Consider the following 13,170-nt stretch of genomic DNA (forward strand, 5'->3'; position numbering starts at 1 on the left):
AAAACAGTTGTCATAATTTATCAGTATTTAACCAGGCATGCGCAGATAACAATGGAGCTATAATTGGTAAATGACTATCAAACAAATCTAATAATTATAGTTCGATCGTATCAACAACCAGTATGTCATCAAACGTTACATCAAGAAGTCATCGAAAATAAAAATATTACTTTTGAACTTTGGTCATAACGGCGTTTTGAGCTCAGAAGGGCGCTTTTCTGCCTTATCTGTAACAGATAACAAAAGAAACAAAAAACCAGAGGGATAGTGAATAGCGCGGCACATACATATAATATTGCGCTAGCAATGTTCAACGTTCAATACTCGGGTCTCGTATACTAAAACCGTAATTAACACTCAATAAGAATCAAAAGAATTCCATGTACGTTAACTAAACAAAGCAAAATTTTGACTCGACAACGAATCGTCCGTGCAAATCGGATATATAAAAGCATAAACGTGACGTTAACAAAACTACCCCGTGTGACCGTGCCATTTTTGCCCGAAGTCTCCTGATACGTAGTTTCTGAATCGCTCTATCACCACGTCGCCATGTTTGAATTGGGTTGAGGTGGATCCGTAATTGACATCCGCTCTTCCTGTGCTTCACCTTGTTCCACTTTGAGTAGTAGGTCAGGTTTCGTAAGCCATTCACCCGAACGAGTGCCCTCGTACCCTAGGAGGGCTTGACTTGGAGTTGTTCCGGTGGAGGCGTTTCGTCTCGACCGGATTATGATAACGATGATTGGCAGGACATGTCTTGGGGTCTTTTCCTTGGAGGTCTATCCGAATGTTGTTCTTGATTTTGCCTCTCGACCGGGCTAGCTTACGGATGAAATGGGGTGGCCCAATGGTATCAACCACAGTGTCGTAAGGGGGCATCCCAGGTGATTGACGTAAACTGGGGCCCGTTTGCACAATGACTCTTCGGGACCTGTATGTTCCAGTTCCAATCACATCTCTTTCTAGTGTGCTGGCCTCGGCGTCGGTTGTGTCCAGAATTGGCCCGCGTTTTGTGCCGACGCAGATCCTGCGTACGTCCCTCGTGTCCGTCGTGATTTTAAACCAGTGGTATTGCGTGCTGATAGCGATTGCGGTCTGCTCCTCCCGGTGTGACCGGCCCTCGGACGGTGAGGAGCACTAAGATCCGAGGGCACACGGAGATGGAACGGCGGTAGAAAACTCTCGTGCTGAACATCCTTCGAGGTGATAGTGGGCTGGTCCCCGGGAGTGCTAGTTTTTCTGAACCAGTGAATCCTGCGGCGCTAGGTTGTTCCCCAGTGAGTGAAGAGGAGAGTCCGGGTCTGCCAGGCTAGATATTGCGTCGGCGCATTGTCGCATTTTTACAAAATTGTGCGTCGACCCCGGTGTCCAAGAAGACAATTCCAATGAAAATGATACCTCGGACAGTGGTGGCGCTTGGGAGTTTTCGCGGAACATTCGGAGGTTGCGGGTGGTGTTGCAGTGCCCCGGGCTGAGATTTTGTGGTGGTCTTCAACACCACTGGTGAGACGAACCAGGTCAATGGAACTTACCAGTTTGCACGTTCCTTCAGAGAAAGGTCGGACGCGAAGATGTAACAACTCCTTCAAGATGTCGATGTGGTCGCAAATCGAGATTCCCAGACGCCTCGCTATCTGCGTCTCGCTCTGGAGAAAAAAGTGGGCGGACTCACCCTTTTGTTCTCTGGAGAACAACTCAGCGCTCATATAACCACGAATTCAATGGTTGTGGTACTTTCAACACGAACAAAGAAAAAGTATTTATTTCGTTGCAGCTTAGGTAGACTATTACTAAGGAAACACCCTATGACCAATATGCAACACACATGTATTGTGGTTTGTAAAGATTGTGCACAATGGGCATTTTTCGTCTTTATTGTTGTTTATTAAGGATCGTTGGGAAAAAGACCAAGGGCATTATGTCAAAGTCCAAGACATGAACGACCGCATAGGTTTTGATCAAAACATGTCAAAATCGTTATTTATGCACCAAGATCGATGGGAAAAAGACTAGGGGCATTATTTCAATGCCCAAGATATGAATTTGATGCATTTTTGGCGACCACGTGGATTTTGATCAAAACATGTCAAAATATTTATTCATGCACCAAGATCGTTGGGGAAGAGACTAAGAGCATTATTTCAATGTCCATGAATTTGATGCATTTTTTTTAAACTATAATATTGTAAGATTAAAATAAATGGTCGTAAAAAAAGGGCTGGTAATACTGAGGATCTTTCGATATTTCGTTGTATCGGTTTATTTTAAATAAATTAATCTTGTAGTATACAATCAACACACGTAAATTTATGTTACATAAACTTAAGCCACCCATAAAAGTGTGTGGGGTACAAAATTATCCTGATAGAATACGTCTCTAGATTATGTTGAAACTACGACCTTTCAAGGTCTCCAAATCAGCGTTGTACCAAATTCCTACCAGGAGCTTGGAATAATTAAAGTTATTGGAATTCAAACTACAGCAAACCATTTTGTTCATCTACGCCTAGTTGAAATATGTGCAGGAATAACCATGCAATCAAAGCATATTAAGAGTGGGTAGTAGATAAATTGCAATACCATATCAATTTGTTATTTTGGATTTTGAATATTCGTACCAAAAACCATAACCCATTTTTTACATTCTTGGTCAGGATTTTCTAGGGCCTTTTTTTTCTTTGGCTGCTCATATCTTCTATTTCCTCGAAATTCAACAAAGTCACTCCTTTTTCTAACGAGAAAAGTAGATGGTCCTTATATACAGGGTGCCCATTATGTATGGAATGTAGTATATATCTCGGTAAATATCGACTGTATACAATTTTTTCTATAATATGAAAGTTGTTTAACATTTTATTTCCAATAATAAAGAAGCTTTCCAAACAAATGAATAACGAAAAACAATTGCATTTGTTTAAATAGTAATGGACACTTCCATTAGGCTCATGCATAATGAAAAGGTGACTGTTATTTTAAAAAATGTAATTGTTTTTCGGTACTCATTTGTTTTCTGAAATAAAAACAACTGAATGCTGCCTTATTAGTGGAAATAAAACAACTTTCATATAGAAAAATATTGTATACATTCCACATTTACCGAGATATACAGGGTGTTTCGAAATTCGCGCACACGGACTATGGGATGGTGTTATACGACAAAAACTGAACAAAAAGTTCCTCTACCAGTTTTCCATCAGACCGCTACTTTTCGAGCTACCGCGGTTTTAAAAATCTCCGCCTCCCCCCTACGCTGCGCCACTGGTTAAAGTTAATAATAACACATTTTTAAAAACAAAAGAAGGTTCAAAATAAACTATAATTATGACCAGTACGTAATTACAACAGTTGTCTGCTAGTAAACAAGCTTCAGCACGTTGAAAAAAAAAGTGCCGGTCTGATCAAAAACTGGTAGAGGAACTTTTCAGTTTTCGTTGTATAACACCATCCCACAGTCCGTGTGCGTGAATTTAGAAACATCCTGTATACTATATTCCATAGAGAATGGACACCCTGATGTATAATTTCGTATGGTATTGTGAAACGAGCCCTGACCCATGTCTCCTCGGGATGTGCAACTGTTACAAACTATCCCATGAGCACTACCGCACAAACACAGTCTTCTAAGGACAAACCAAACTGCTGGTAACATGCAAATCAAACGGCTAAAATATCCTTACATGAAGGCTACCAACGGGATTGCCACCAAATCGTCATCATGCAGTTGTAAACTTTGACAACGGTATCTCCAGAATCCCTCCCCGTTACGTCCCTGCAAGGCTCAACTAGATCTTCAGCGGTTACCTTAGCGTCAGGCGTTTTCTTCACTAAATTTTCGTGCATCCAAACCTTTATCTTGTTCGCGTCGATTTTGCTCCCCCCAGTTAAGTACCCCGCCTTGGACCAGGAGCAGCTCACAAACTCGTTCAGTTCCGAATCTCCAACCGTCAAAAAATTGTACCGGTTAAAGCCGTCCATGACGAAGTCCACCGTTAGGTTCAACAACTTCATGCAGTCGTAGTCATGCTCGTCTAGATCGGATACTTTCAGCGTTCGAACGAGGGAGATCTGCAAACAAATGTTAGCCTCGCCAAGAAGATAAGGTTACATACCTACGTTCAAAAGCAACGTTAACACAAACTTGAAGCAAATCATCTCAGACCTGAAGACGGCTACACAACACTTTGTAATGGTGAAAGGTCGGCGGATGTCGATAGATAAACCCAATACAGTAAAGAGAACGTTGTTGGGTAATTGCTTTTCAATTGAAATCAGCTCGGTTTTTTATACAGCGTGACATGCGTTATATTTAGGTAATTGGTAAACGTAAATAAATTTGACGTGCAGTATTTCCCAACGACAACCTCCCCGTTTCTGTATTCTGCAACAGACAAGGTGATGTGACCGGGAAGTTTCAAGGTAGGCGGATCAAATTTAGCGCGTTTGTATAGACGCAATGCGTTTGAACTTTTTTACACTAGGAGCGGTGGGTATATATAAAATCTAAGTTCTAGCACAGCTCTTATAAAAATCTAGAAAATGGATTATTGTGGAATTTTGATTCTCGAAACCGGACATGTTTACAGAAGTGTTAGAATCAAAATTCCAGATCATCTCTTTTACATAATTGATGAACTGTGTGCGTTGGCACTCTTTAATGGCGTAACTAATCGAAGTAACCCCCACATACTACGTCCCACCTCAATGTCATACAAAAATGTCTAAAAAAATTCGTTATTATTCAATTGAGTATAGGTACTTAGGCCTGATGTACACATCCGATTTTTTTGACGTGCGGCGCCGCCGGTGCGGTGCCGGAGTTACATTGAGTTATATCGGGCAGTGCGCACAGTGGTCCGGTACCGTTGCGGAGCTCTACGACCAGCGTGCGTCAGTTTTCGACCCGTTCGTCCGAGTTTGTAGTACATTGTGTACCCACATACATTTTACCGTTGCGGTTCCGCACAGGCGCCGCACGTTAAAAAATCGGATGTGTGCGCCGGACCTTAGTTTCATTTTTTTAACAAAGGGAAATACGCTGAGGTATTAAATTTCATCTTTTGTTAATTTTCTGCTTTGAATTGCAATAAGAAGTCTTTCGTGACGTAAAAATCCAAACACTGAAAGGAAGGGTTTTGAATAGTAAAAATGCAACAGCTGTTGTACCAAAACAAACATCTATTTCGAAAAAATGAGTTTGGGCGCTACCCCTAAAAATCTACATAATTGCATTTTAATTTGCAAATTAAAAGTCAAGAAATTTTATTAAATTCTGACAAAAGAATTTTTTTTCAATTTCTAAAAACCTCTATATGAGGAAAAATCCCTCGGTCCCAAATTTTATCGCTATCAGTACTTTAGGCGTACGCTAAGAATTAATACAATAAATTTATGAGTCTTAAAATGGATTAATTTATAACAGTAATTACAATTTATCACTCACAATTTATATCATAACAAGAACGCATCGAAGTAGGAACTAATTTGTAACGTAATCCGATTTGCTTATATAGTCGAGTGTTCCCGAGCGGTCACGAAGATTCTTGAATAAAATAATACATATTCCGTCACATACGCCTTCGTTCTTTATCGCCGATGACTAATCTTTCATGGTGCCTCGAAGGCTATCGAAATTTCTGGAGTGTTCGCTAGACTCTTGGTTAACGGTTTCAAAACTCTGAAATTCAAGATTAAAGCCCTCGAGGTTAAATGTTAGAAGTCACGGATACAAGTTCTACGGTTATAGTTTCAAGGTTTACCGCATGGTACGCATACTTGCATATCCCACTGTACAAATATATCCCGCATCAGTATCACTCCCGCTCCTGTACTCACATACCCGCGTCGGTTTGGATGGACCCTTTAAATGTTTTACTCCAGATTCAAGATTAAAAGTTCAAAGTGAAGCAGTAAAGAATTGAATAAAAAAATATGAGTAAAGGATAAAGAGTAGGAGGAGGAGAAATAGGAACAAGATCGAGAAAAGATCGAGAACAAAATCTAGAACAAGATCGAGAAGAACAAGATCGAGAACAAGATCGAGAATTAAAAGTTCAAAGTGAAGCAGTAAAGAATTGAATAAAAAATATGAGTAGGTAAAGGATAAAGAGTAGGAGGAGGAGGAATAGGAACAAGATCGAGAACAAGATCAAGAAAAGATCGAGAACAGATCGAGAACAAGATCGAGAACTATATCGAGAACAAGATCGAGAACAAGATCGAGAACAAGATCGAAAACAAGATCGAGAACAAGATCGAGAAACAAGATCGAGAACAAGATCGAGAACAAGATCAAGGACAAGTGAATCTGAGATATCCATGGTGTGATGAAACTCAAAATGGGGTTGTGTAGAGTCGTTAAATCACAAAAGACAAAACACAAAACCTTCCCCATACTAATGAAGGTTTTGTGTCTTTTTTGGAATTAACGACTATCAAGAACAAGATCGGGAACAAGATGTAACAGTATTTCTGTACAGGTTAATTAAAGTTCATTTTTACGTAATAAAAAATATCCAGTCTAAATATAATCATGACTCCCAAGTACGAATGATGTGACTGAATGAGAATGGATTTAAAGGAATTTGTTTACAAACTACTAAAGTATAAATACGGGGATTTGAAGCAGCAGAAGGGAGTTGCTCGCCGCCTTTTTAAGGAGCATCATCTATGACAGTCGCGCCCGCAAATTATAAGCGCGAAATTTCATAATAGAGTGTTAAGGCGACATTTGTAAGAAAAGCAAGCAAAAGAACCGAGTGAAATCATCTTCATCCAGCCAGCGTAGAAGAAAGCGAAGGCGATTCTTCACGGAGCACCGGAGAAAATTGGAAAATTGCGAGATTACCTAAGACGAGTATTCATTGGCTGGGTCCTGGGTTCGAATCCCAGGTAAGGCATGGCTGTTTGTGATTGTATAGTGGGTTGAGTGGGAAGAGTAGCAAATTGCTAACTCTCCGCCCACTATAAAATAAAGACAATAAAATAAAAAAAATAAAAAATAAAATAAATTATCAATTTTTCTATACGCGGTCCGTGCGTAGTCCACATAGACAGTACCAAAAAAAGTCGAAGAAAAACCAGCCTGCCTGTGATTGGCCTAACTGAAAAGCGAATAGTAGCCTGCAGTGGGTGGTCCTAATTCATTCGATCGAAGAGACCAAGTTATTCTCCAAGTCCTGGTGCATAAATAAACTAAAGGTATCTATAAACAATATTGCGTTGTCGTTTATTGTGCGTCGTTATTAGCCCCGTGGTAGCTTTATTGCATTGTCGCTTATTTATAGAACATTAATCTAAAGCGGTGTCATTGTAAAGGCGATTTAATTACTTACGAGTGTTGCATACAAAACAGTGCTTATCAGAGCTGTTGCTTTCATTATAACGAATCGAGCCTGGAGGCGTTACTACGCATTTACAGCAGTTTTGTTTTGCTTTTCGATTAAATTGTATGATAATTTATGAAATACGAATTAAGTTTCTTTCTGTACTCAGCGGTTTTAGAGTAAATACTTTGATTTGAGTTCACGTAGTAAATACAGATTTTCCTTTCTATGCAGTGATTTTTTGTGAATGAATGAGTTAACTTTACTTTTACAGGAGTGTACCGCCTCACCCCCATTTCTCTTAATAAGTGTTATTTACAGTTAAAAGGCGATTTTCTAAGAGAAAAAGAACTTAACAGGTTTTAATAAAGATTATTGATTTTTATTCATTTATCCTGTCCCCTTTCCTTGAGGCCAGAAGAATCATCAACTGAACCTAACCAGCGCCCAACAACCCTTATTTTATATAAGAAGAACCAACCCCAAATAAAATAGTTTATGGAAGAGACGGTAAGGAGAGTTGAAAAGTAACCAGCCGGTCACAAAGATCGAGAACAAGATCGAGAAAGGAATCGAGAAAGGGATCGAGAACGGGATCGTGCCCAGCACAGATACCACCCACACACCTGCGCATGCGCGATTCTGCCCAAAAGTTTTTCAGCTCTTCTTTTAATGTGTAAGAATATGTGCATCAAATGTGGTTCCAATGGGTTCAGCCGTTTCGCAGACTACTACATACAGACATTAGAACTTCGAAACACAAAAAAGTGAGAAGGGGGAGGGGGGTAATTTTTTCGACCCCAACGCAATATTTCCTAAAGTGCGGGTGATAACACTTTCAGCATATAACACAAGAGTAGTGCTCCATTACTTGAGATTCGAGGTTTAAGGTTCAAGATACAAGGGTTTTCAAGTACCCGGCCTAATATACGAGAAAATGAAGAGCGTTATGATAAGAAGCGAGTGTAAAACCAGATAACAGTCGAAACGCAACAGTGTTGCCGGTTCTAAAAACCCTCCTTACAGAGCATGAGGAGCGCTCGAACTATACCTTCACGCGTATAAAAAACGAAGCCGAAACTGTGTGAGCGTTGGGTCCGTTTCCGTTTTTTTGGCGAGTTTTTGGTGTAAGAGAACGATTTTTCGCCGAACTTTCGAAGCGAAACAATGTGAATTGTGCGCGGCGTTTTTAAATTGCGTAGATTCATTTCCAATTAAAAGTTCGAGACAAAGTCCTATATTTGAAATATAAGAAGGAATCATCAACCGCGAAATCGTATGTGATATTTTATCGCGAAAGTTGGAGTTATTTACCGAATGTTAAGGGAAACCTGTGCCGCTATTTCGATTAAATTATTGTTGTGGGTGCTTTATCAATTCATTGTGAGTTGCCATTACGAACAAAACTTACTGCATTATGGAATTAGCGTGCTCGAGTTTAAATAAATTTTTACCAGGAAACCGTTGTGGCCCAAGGTGCGAAATGTTCATTGCGTTTATATTTGGAGCGGTTGGTTAGACGATAAAAACAAGTTTATTAATCAAAATTGTACGCATTTCTTGTGTATTTGGGGTGTTAATAGATTGTAAATGAAACGGTAACCGGTAAAGCGATTAAAGACGATTAATTCGCGCTTTCTGCTGCGTCTGGTACAGATCTTTTCTTTCCAGTTCCTGGGTACCATTCGACTCGCCGTTTCTTCGCGCGTTTTATTAGCTTCTAACGTTAAAGTCGTCTATTTCATCTGTTTTTCATGAAAACCGCTACACAAGTAGTATAGGTTTTATTTATTTTTTTTTTTCTTATATTACGCTTATAATATAATAAACGGCAATTGTTCTAGAAGGATTAGAAATGTTCTACAATAAACACGTAATTTTTCACGTAAGGATTGCGTCACATCTGCCTTCACTTTTATCGCCCCTCATCTTTCATGGCGCCTCGATGTCTATCAAGATTGCTGGAATGTCCGTTACAGTAGAGACTTTGTTTAATTCGAATTCTTGGTGCTTCAAAACTTATATTCCCGTTAAAAATGTAGAGGGAGGAGGAGCATTTTTACCCCAATGCAATAACTTCTTTACTAACGTGCGGGTGGTAAAAATGGGGAGAATTTAAATTAAATTATCGTTCCGAAGTTCAAGAGCAAGTTGCTGGGTAAGGAGGTGACGCACACAGACAAGTTCCCAAAGAAAATCTGTTCATAGTGGTAAGCGTCTATCTCTGAATAGTTTGTGTTTGTGTTAGTTAAAAATTAAACAAAGTAAAAAACAAATTTTTTACTATTTTCCCATTATCCATAGCGTTTTAGCCCAGCCGAATTTAAAATTGAAAAATTCGATGTAGATGTGATTTGTTTATTTAAAAAAAACATAAAATTTCAATTTCAACTGAACTCTTGACCGTTGTGAAAAAAAATAAATATTTAGACACCCCACAGGGTTCTTACAATGCAGTTGTAAACTTTAATGCCAGTATCTCCAGGATCATCGCCCCTGATCGACTGACATGGCCTCACAAGGTCTTCGGCCGTAGTTTTAATTCCAGGTTTCTTTTGTATCAAATCGACTTCCAACCACGCCTTCAATCCGTCAGGATTAATTTGACCCTCCGTTGTGAGATATCCAGCCTTGCGCCACGTGCAATTGAGAAATGCGTTGAGTTCTGGGTCGCCCTCTCTCAAGAAATTATACTCATCGAACCCGTTGACCACGAAGTCTACCGTAAGGTTTAACTCTTTCATGCACTCATAGTCGCGCCCTTCCAGACCCGATTGATCGTATGCGGAACTGAGAAAGACCTAAAAAAGAAATTTAGAGTCGGCGATATTGTTGTTAGGCACGTACACTCAGTGAAACAATCACTGGCATGAGAAGTGTGTTCATTTTTGCTAAATCGCGGCGATTGACATTTTCCTATTGCGAACACTATTTATATTGTCGAGATTGAAGAATCTTGATAACCATATCTTCTGGGAATGCCAGGGGAAAAGTTGTTTTGCTATTTCTCCAGTACAACGAATTGATGATGAGTTTTTAGAACCCCTTGTACGAGATATTATGAGGTTATCAACTACATGGGGCAATCGTTGATCTTACACTATGACGAACACATGACAAGTACGTTTCGAAACTTACATTTTTACTCGCTCCAGCTTTGCCAAAACTTCACGTCGAAATTTTAGCGCATTTTTTTAAGAATTAAACAGATGTGCTATTGTTTGCGTTTTGTTCATCCGTCCGGACCCACTTCTGCCGTTTTGAACTACTTTTAGGGAAATGGTCCTAGAGCGCTGTAATTTTCTGCAATAGGTAGCTTATATCTGTCAGACGGCCGTCAAAGTTTGGTGTCTTAAGGGGGGCTCCCCCATGAGTTATTTCCTTAGATGCTGTTTTTGAAAGTAAAATTTGCACAACTTTTACATACGACAACCGATTGGTGTCAGATTTTGCATACACATGCCTTTAGTGGTGCCAAGTAAAACTTTGAAAATAGGGAGAAGGGGGGAGGTGAACACATGTCTCATCGAAATGAATTGTTTTCTACAAAGTATAACTTTCCTACGCGACTCCTTTTCGAGATCAGTGGTTGGAGGGAATGGGGCGGAACGGGATGGTAAAAATATACCCATTGGCGATGTCAAAACTTGCAGTGCGAATATCTCGAGAATTGAATCTAGGGGGCGCTCATACAGACATTTGAATGATCGTAAAGTGACTCGTGGTTCGGTCTGGATAGTGATTATAGGCGGCTCGTCGGTGTCCCTCGGATACCGGGCGACCTCCGAGTGGTCGCCTCTTTCCTTCGGTAAGGGACTGACAGCCATGGTGGGGAAACAAATAGACATATTGGGGCTAAAACATAGATAAGAGCCTGAGCTACATGCAACACGTCCAAAAAGCAAGAAGAATGGCTGAACAACTTAGCCGGTTGATGGCGAATACGGGGGGACCGAATGAGTGGAAGAGAAGGTGCTAGCCTCGGCGGTCGATAGCGTGATACTATATGGATGCGAGGTGTGGGGAAGAGTAATAAAAACAAAAATGGCCAAGGACGTGGTGGATAAAGTCCAGAGGAAAATGACCTTAAGGCGTATAGGACAGTATTAAATAAGGATCTATTTGTAGTGGCCCGCACACCTCCGCTGAGGCTAAAGGTCTGGGCGAGATAGAAGGGAAGAATATTAAAGACGCACTAATTGCATGGAAAGAAGAGTGGGAGGAACGAGAGTCGTGGACGAAGGGACTGATAGACAATCTAAAAAGCTGGGTAGGAAGAAAGCACGGGGAAGTTAACTATTTCCTCACACAGTTTCTGACCGGGCATGGGGAGAATGGGTTTTACCTGAAATCGATAAGAAAAAGAGAGAGCGATACCTGCGTAGATTGTGGTGAGCTGGACGATGCAGGACACGGAGTGCTAAATTGCCCTAGGTGGGAACGTGAAAGATACCGGGTCCCTATCAGGGTAGGGGAAATGATAGAGAAGGAAAGCATAGTGAAGATAATGTTGGAAAGCGAAGAGAAATGGAAAATAATTGCCCACCTGATTGAAAAGATAATAGGCACGCGAGAAAAGGAGGCGAGGTAATAAAAGGGATTAGGGAAAAACCCCTCTGGAAGAATGCCTTAGCGATACCCAGAGGCGGAGTTTTCCAAATTGCAAGGGAGAAGGGGTGAGAGCCCCACACTACCGCCGGCCGACAGATACAAGGCGGCGATGTGCGGTAGGAACATTCCCTAATTCCCTCTCATCAAAATTTAAAACAAAGAGGGACTGGCAGCCAAGCCTTGGGCAAGCGGCTCTGCCCAGGTGAGACCGCATTTCCGCACTACTCGTGAGAATTGTGAGGTCGACTATTCAAACAAACCCTTTCTGAGCTCCTCGTAAGGGGACCACCCAGCCGGACGCTGAAAAGGGGTCCGGTAACCGGGCAGACTCCTTGAATGAGGGGACCGCTCCAGGGCGGGGTCTTATTCAAGGACTTGGTGATGGATCAGCTCCTATTCGCAAGAAGAGTAGGACTGGTCTACAAGGCGATGGGCAGGAAACACGGGCTCGATGGTAAGACCTCGGGTCATTGACTCAGGAGACAACCCGACGTCAGAGACCAAGCGTCTCACATCGGAGGGAATCACTCCAGGTTCTGGCTCACGGCAGCTTGAGAAGAGGCGTAGAGCTTCTGGAGCACCCAAGGTTACGGGTGCACCACGAACCTATGGGCTCAGGGTGGCAATTGGTTCCGGTATCACACTCGGAGGTGGATTCTTATTATTATGACTTCATTGAATACAGTTGTCGAGTTGACGAGTTTCTCAAAGTTCAGACAGACGTCCCCTAGGATACGGGCTCCCGGATGACAGCATCTTTAAACGCCTCCAGGGGCAAAATCCTTATTTCAGGACGAGTCTATGGAGGACGTTCTCCCGCAGGGGAGAGCATGGTAGCGTCCTCCTCGCATTTGGTGTCGATGAGGCATCTTATTAGGCACTCCAGCGGGTTTCTCGGCCTCCGTTTGTGACGAAAGCGAGCGGGCGTCCCGGCTGCGCCAAAAGAGAGAGCTCTACCTGAGCAGCGGAACCCAGTGCCCTTGCGACGGAGGACGCCCCTATGACATGTCAAAGGATCACAGGCCTATTGGCCTATCATCGTTTCTTCTAAAACCTAGGAGAAACTGGTGAATGCATAAATAGGAATAATGTAGACTGGATCCAGACCACTGCATCCGTTCCAACATATTTTCAGAGACGGCTCTACACAATCTCGTGTGCAGACTGAAAAGGAAATGCCTGCGGGAGGGGGAGGGGGTTAGGCTCTGGGAGCGTATTTAGATATCTCCACGTT

General features: G+C 41.6%; 2 protein-coding genes across 4 annotated transcripts; both read right to left on the minus strand.

Moving 5' to 3' along the window:
* Nucleotides 1-3,397: 3,397 nt before the first annotated feature.
* On the minus strand, nt 3,398-4,349 carry LOC116178963. 3 transcript variants are annotated; one of them, XM_031498633.1, is made up of 3 exons: nt 4,117-4,349; nt 3,681-4,068; nt 3,398-3,620 (listed from the first exon to the last, which is right to left on the minus strand). In XM_031498633.1, exons 1-2 carry the CDS (start codon nt 4,153-4,155, stop codon nt 3,688-3,690), a joined length of 420 nt encoding a protein of 139 aa, XP_031354493.1. In that variant the 5' UTR covers nt 4,156-4,349; the 3' UTR covers nt 3,398-3,620; nt 3,681-3,687. The 3 variants fall into 3 exon arrangements, with proteins under 3 accessions (XP_031354493.1, XP_031354492.1, XP_031354491.1); XM_031498632.1 differs by having other exon boundaries at nt 3,398-3,623; XM_031498631.1 differs by having other exon boundaries at nt 3,398-4,068.
* A 5,284-nt stretch (nt 4,350-9,633) lies between these two features.
* LOC116178888 lies at nt 9,634-10,356 on the minus strand. Its single transcript, XM_031498532.1, has 2 exons — nt 10,173-10,356; nt 9,634-10,126 (listed from the first exon to the last, which is right to left on the minus strand). The coding sequence occupies exons 1-2, from the start codon at nt 10,209-10,211 to the stop codon at nt 9,752-9,754; spliced, it is 414 nt and encodes a 137-aa protein (XP_031354392.1). The 5' UTR covers nt 10,212-10,356; the 3' UTR covers nt 9,634-9,751.
* Nucleotides 10,357-13,170: the final 2,814 nt, after the last annotated feature.

The sequence above is a fragment of the Photinus pyralis genome, unplaced genomic scaffold (assembly GCF_008802855.1).
Source record: "Photinus pyralis isolate 1611_PpyrPB1 unplaced genomic scaffold, Ppyr1.3 Ppyr1.4_LG8, whole genome shotgun sequence".
Classification (NCBI taxonomy): domain Eukaryota; kingdom Metazoa; phylum Arthropoda; class Insecta; order Coleoptera; family Lampyridae; genus Photinus; species Photinus pyralis.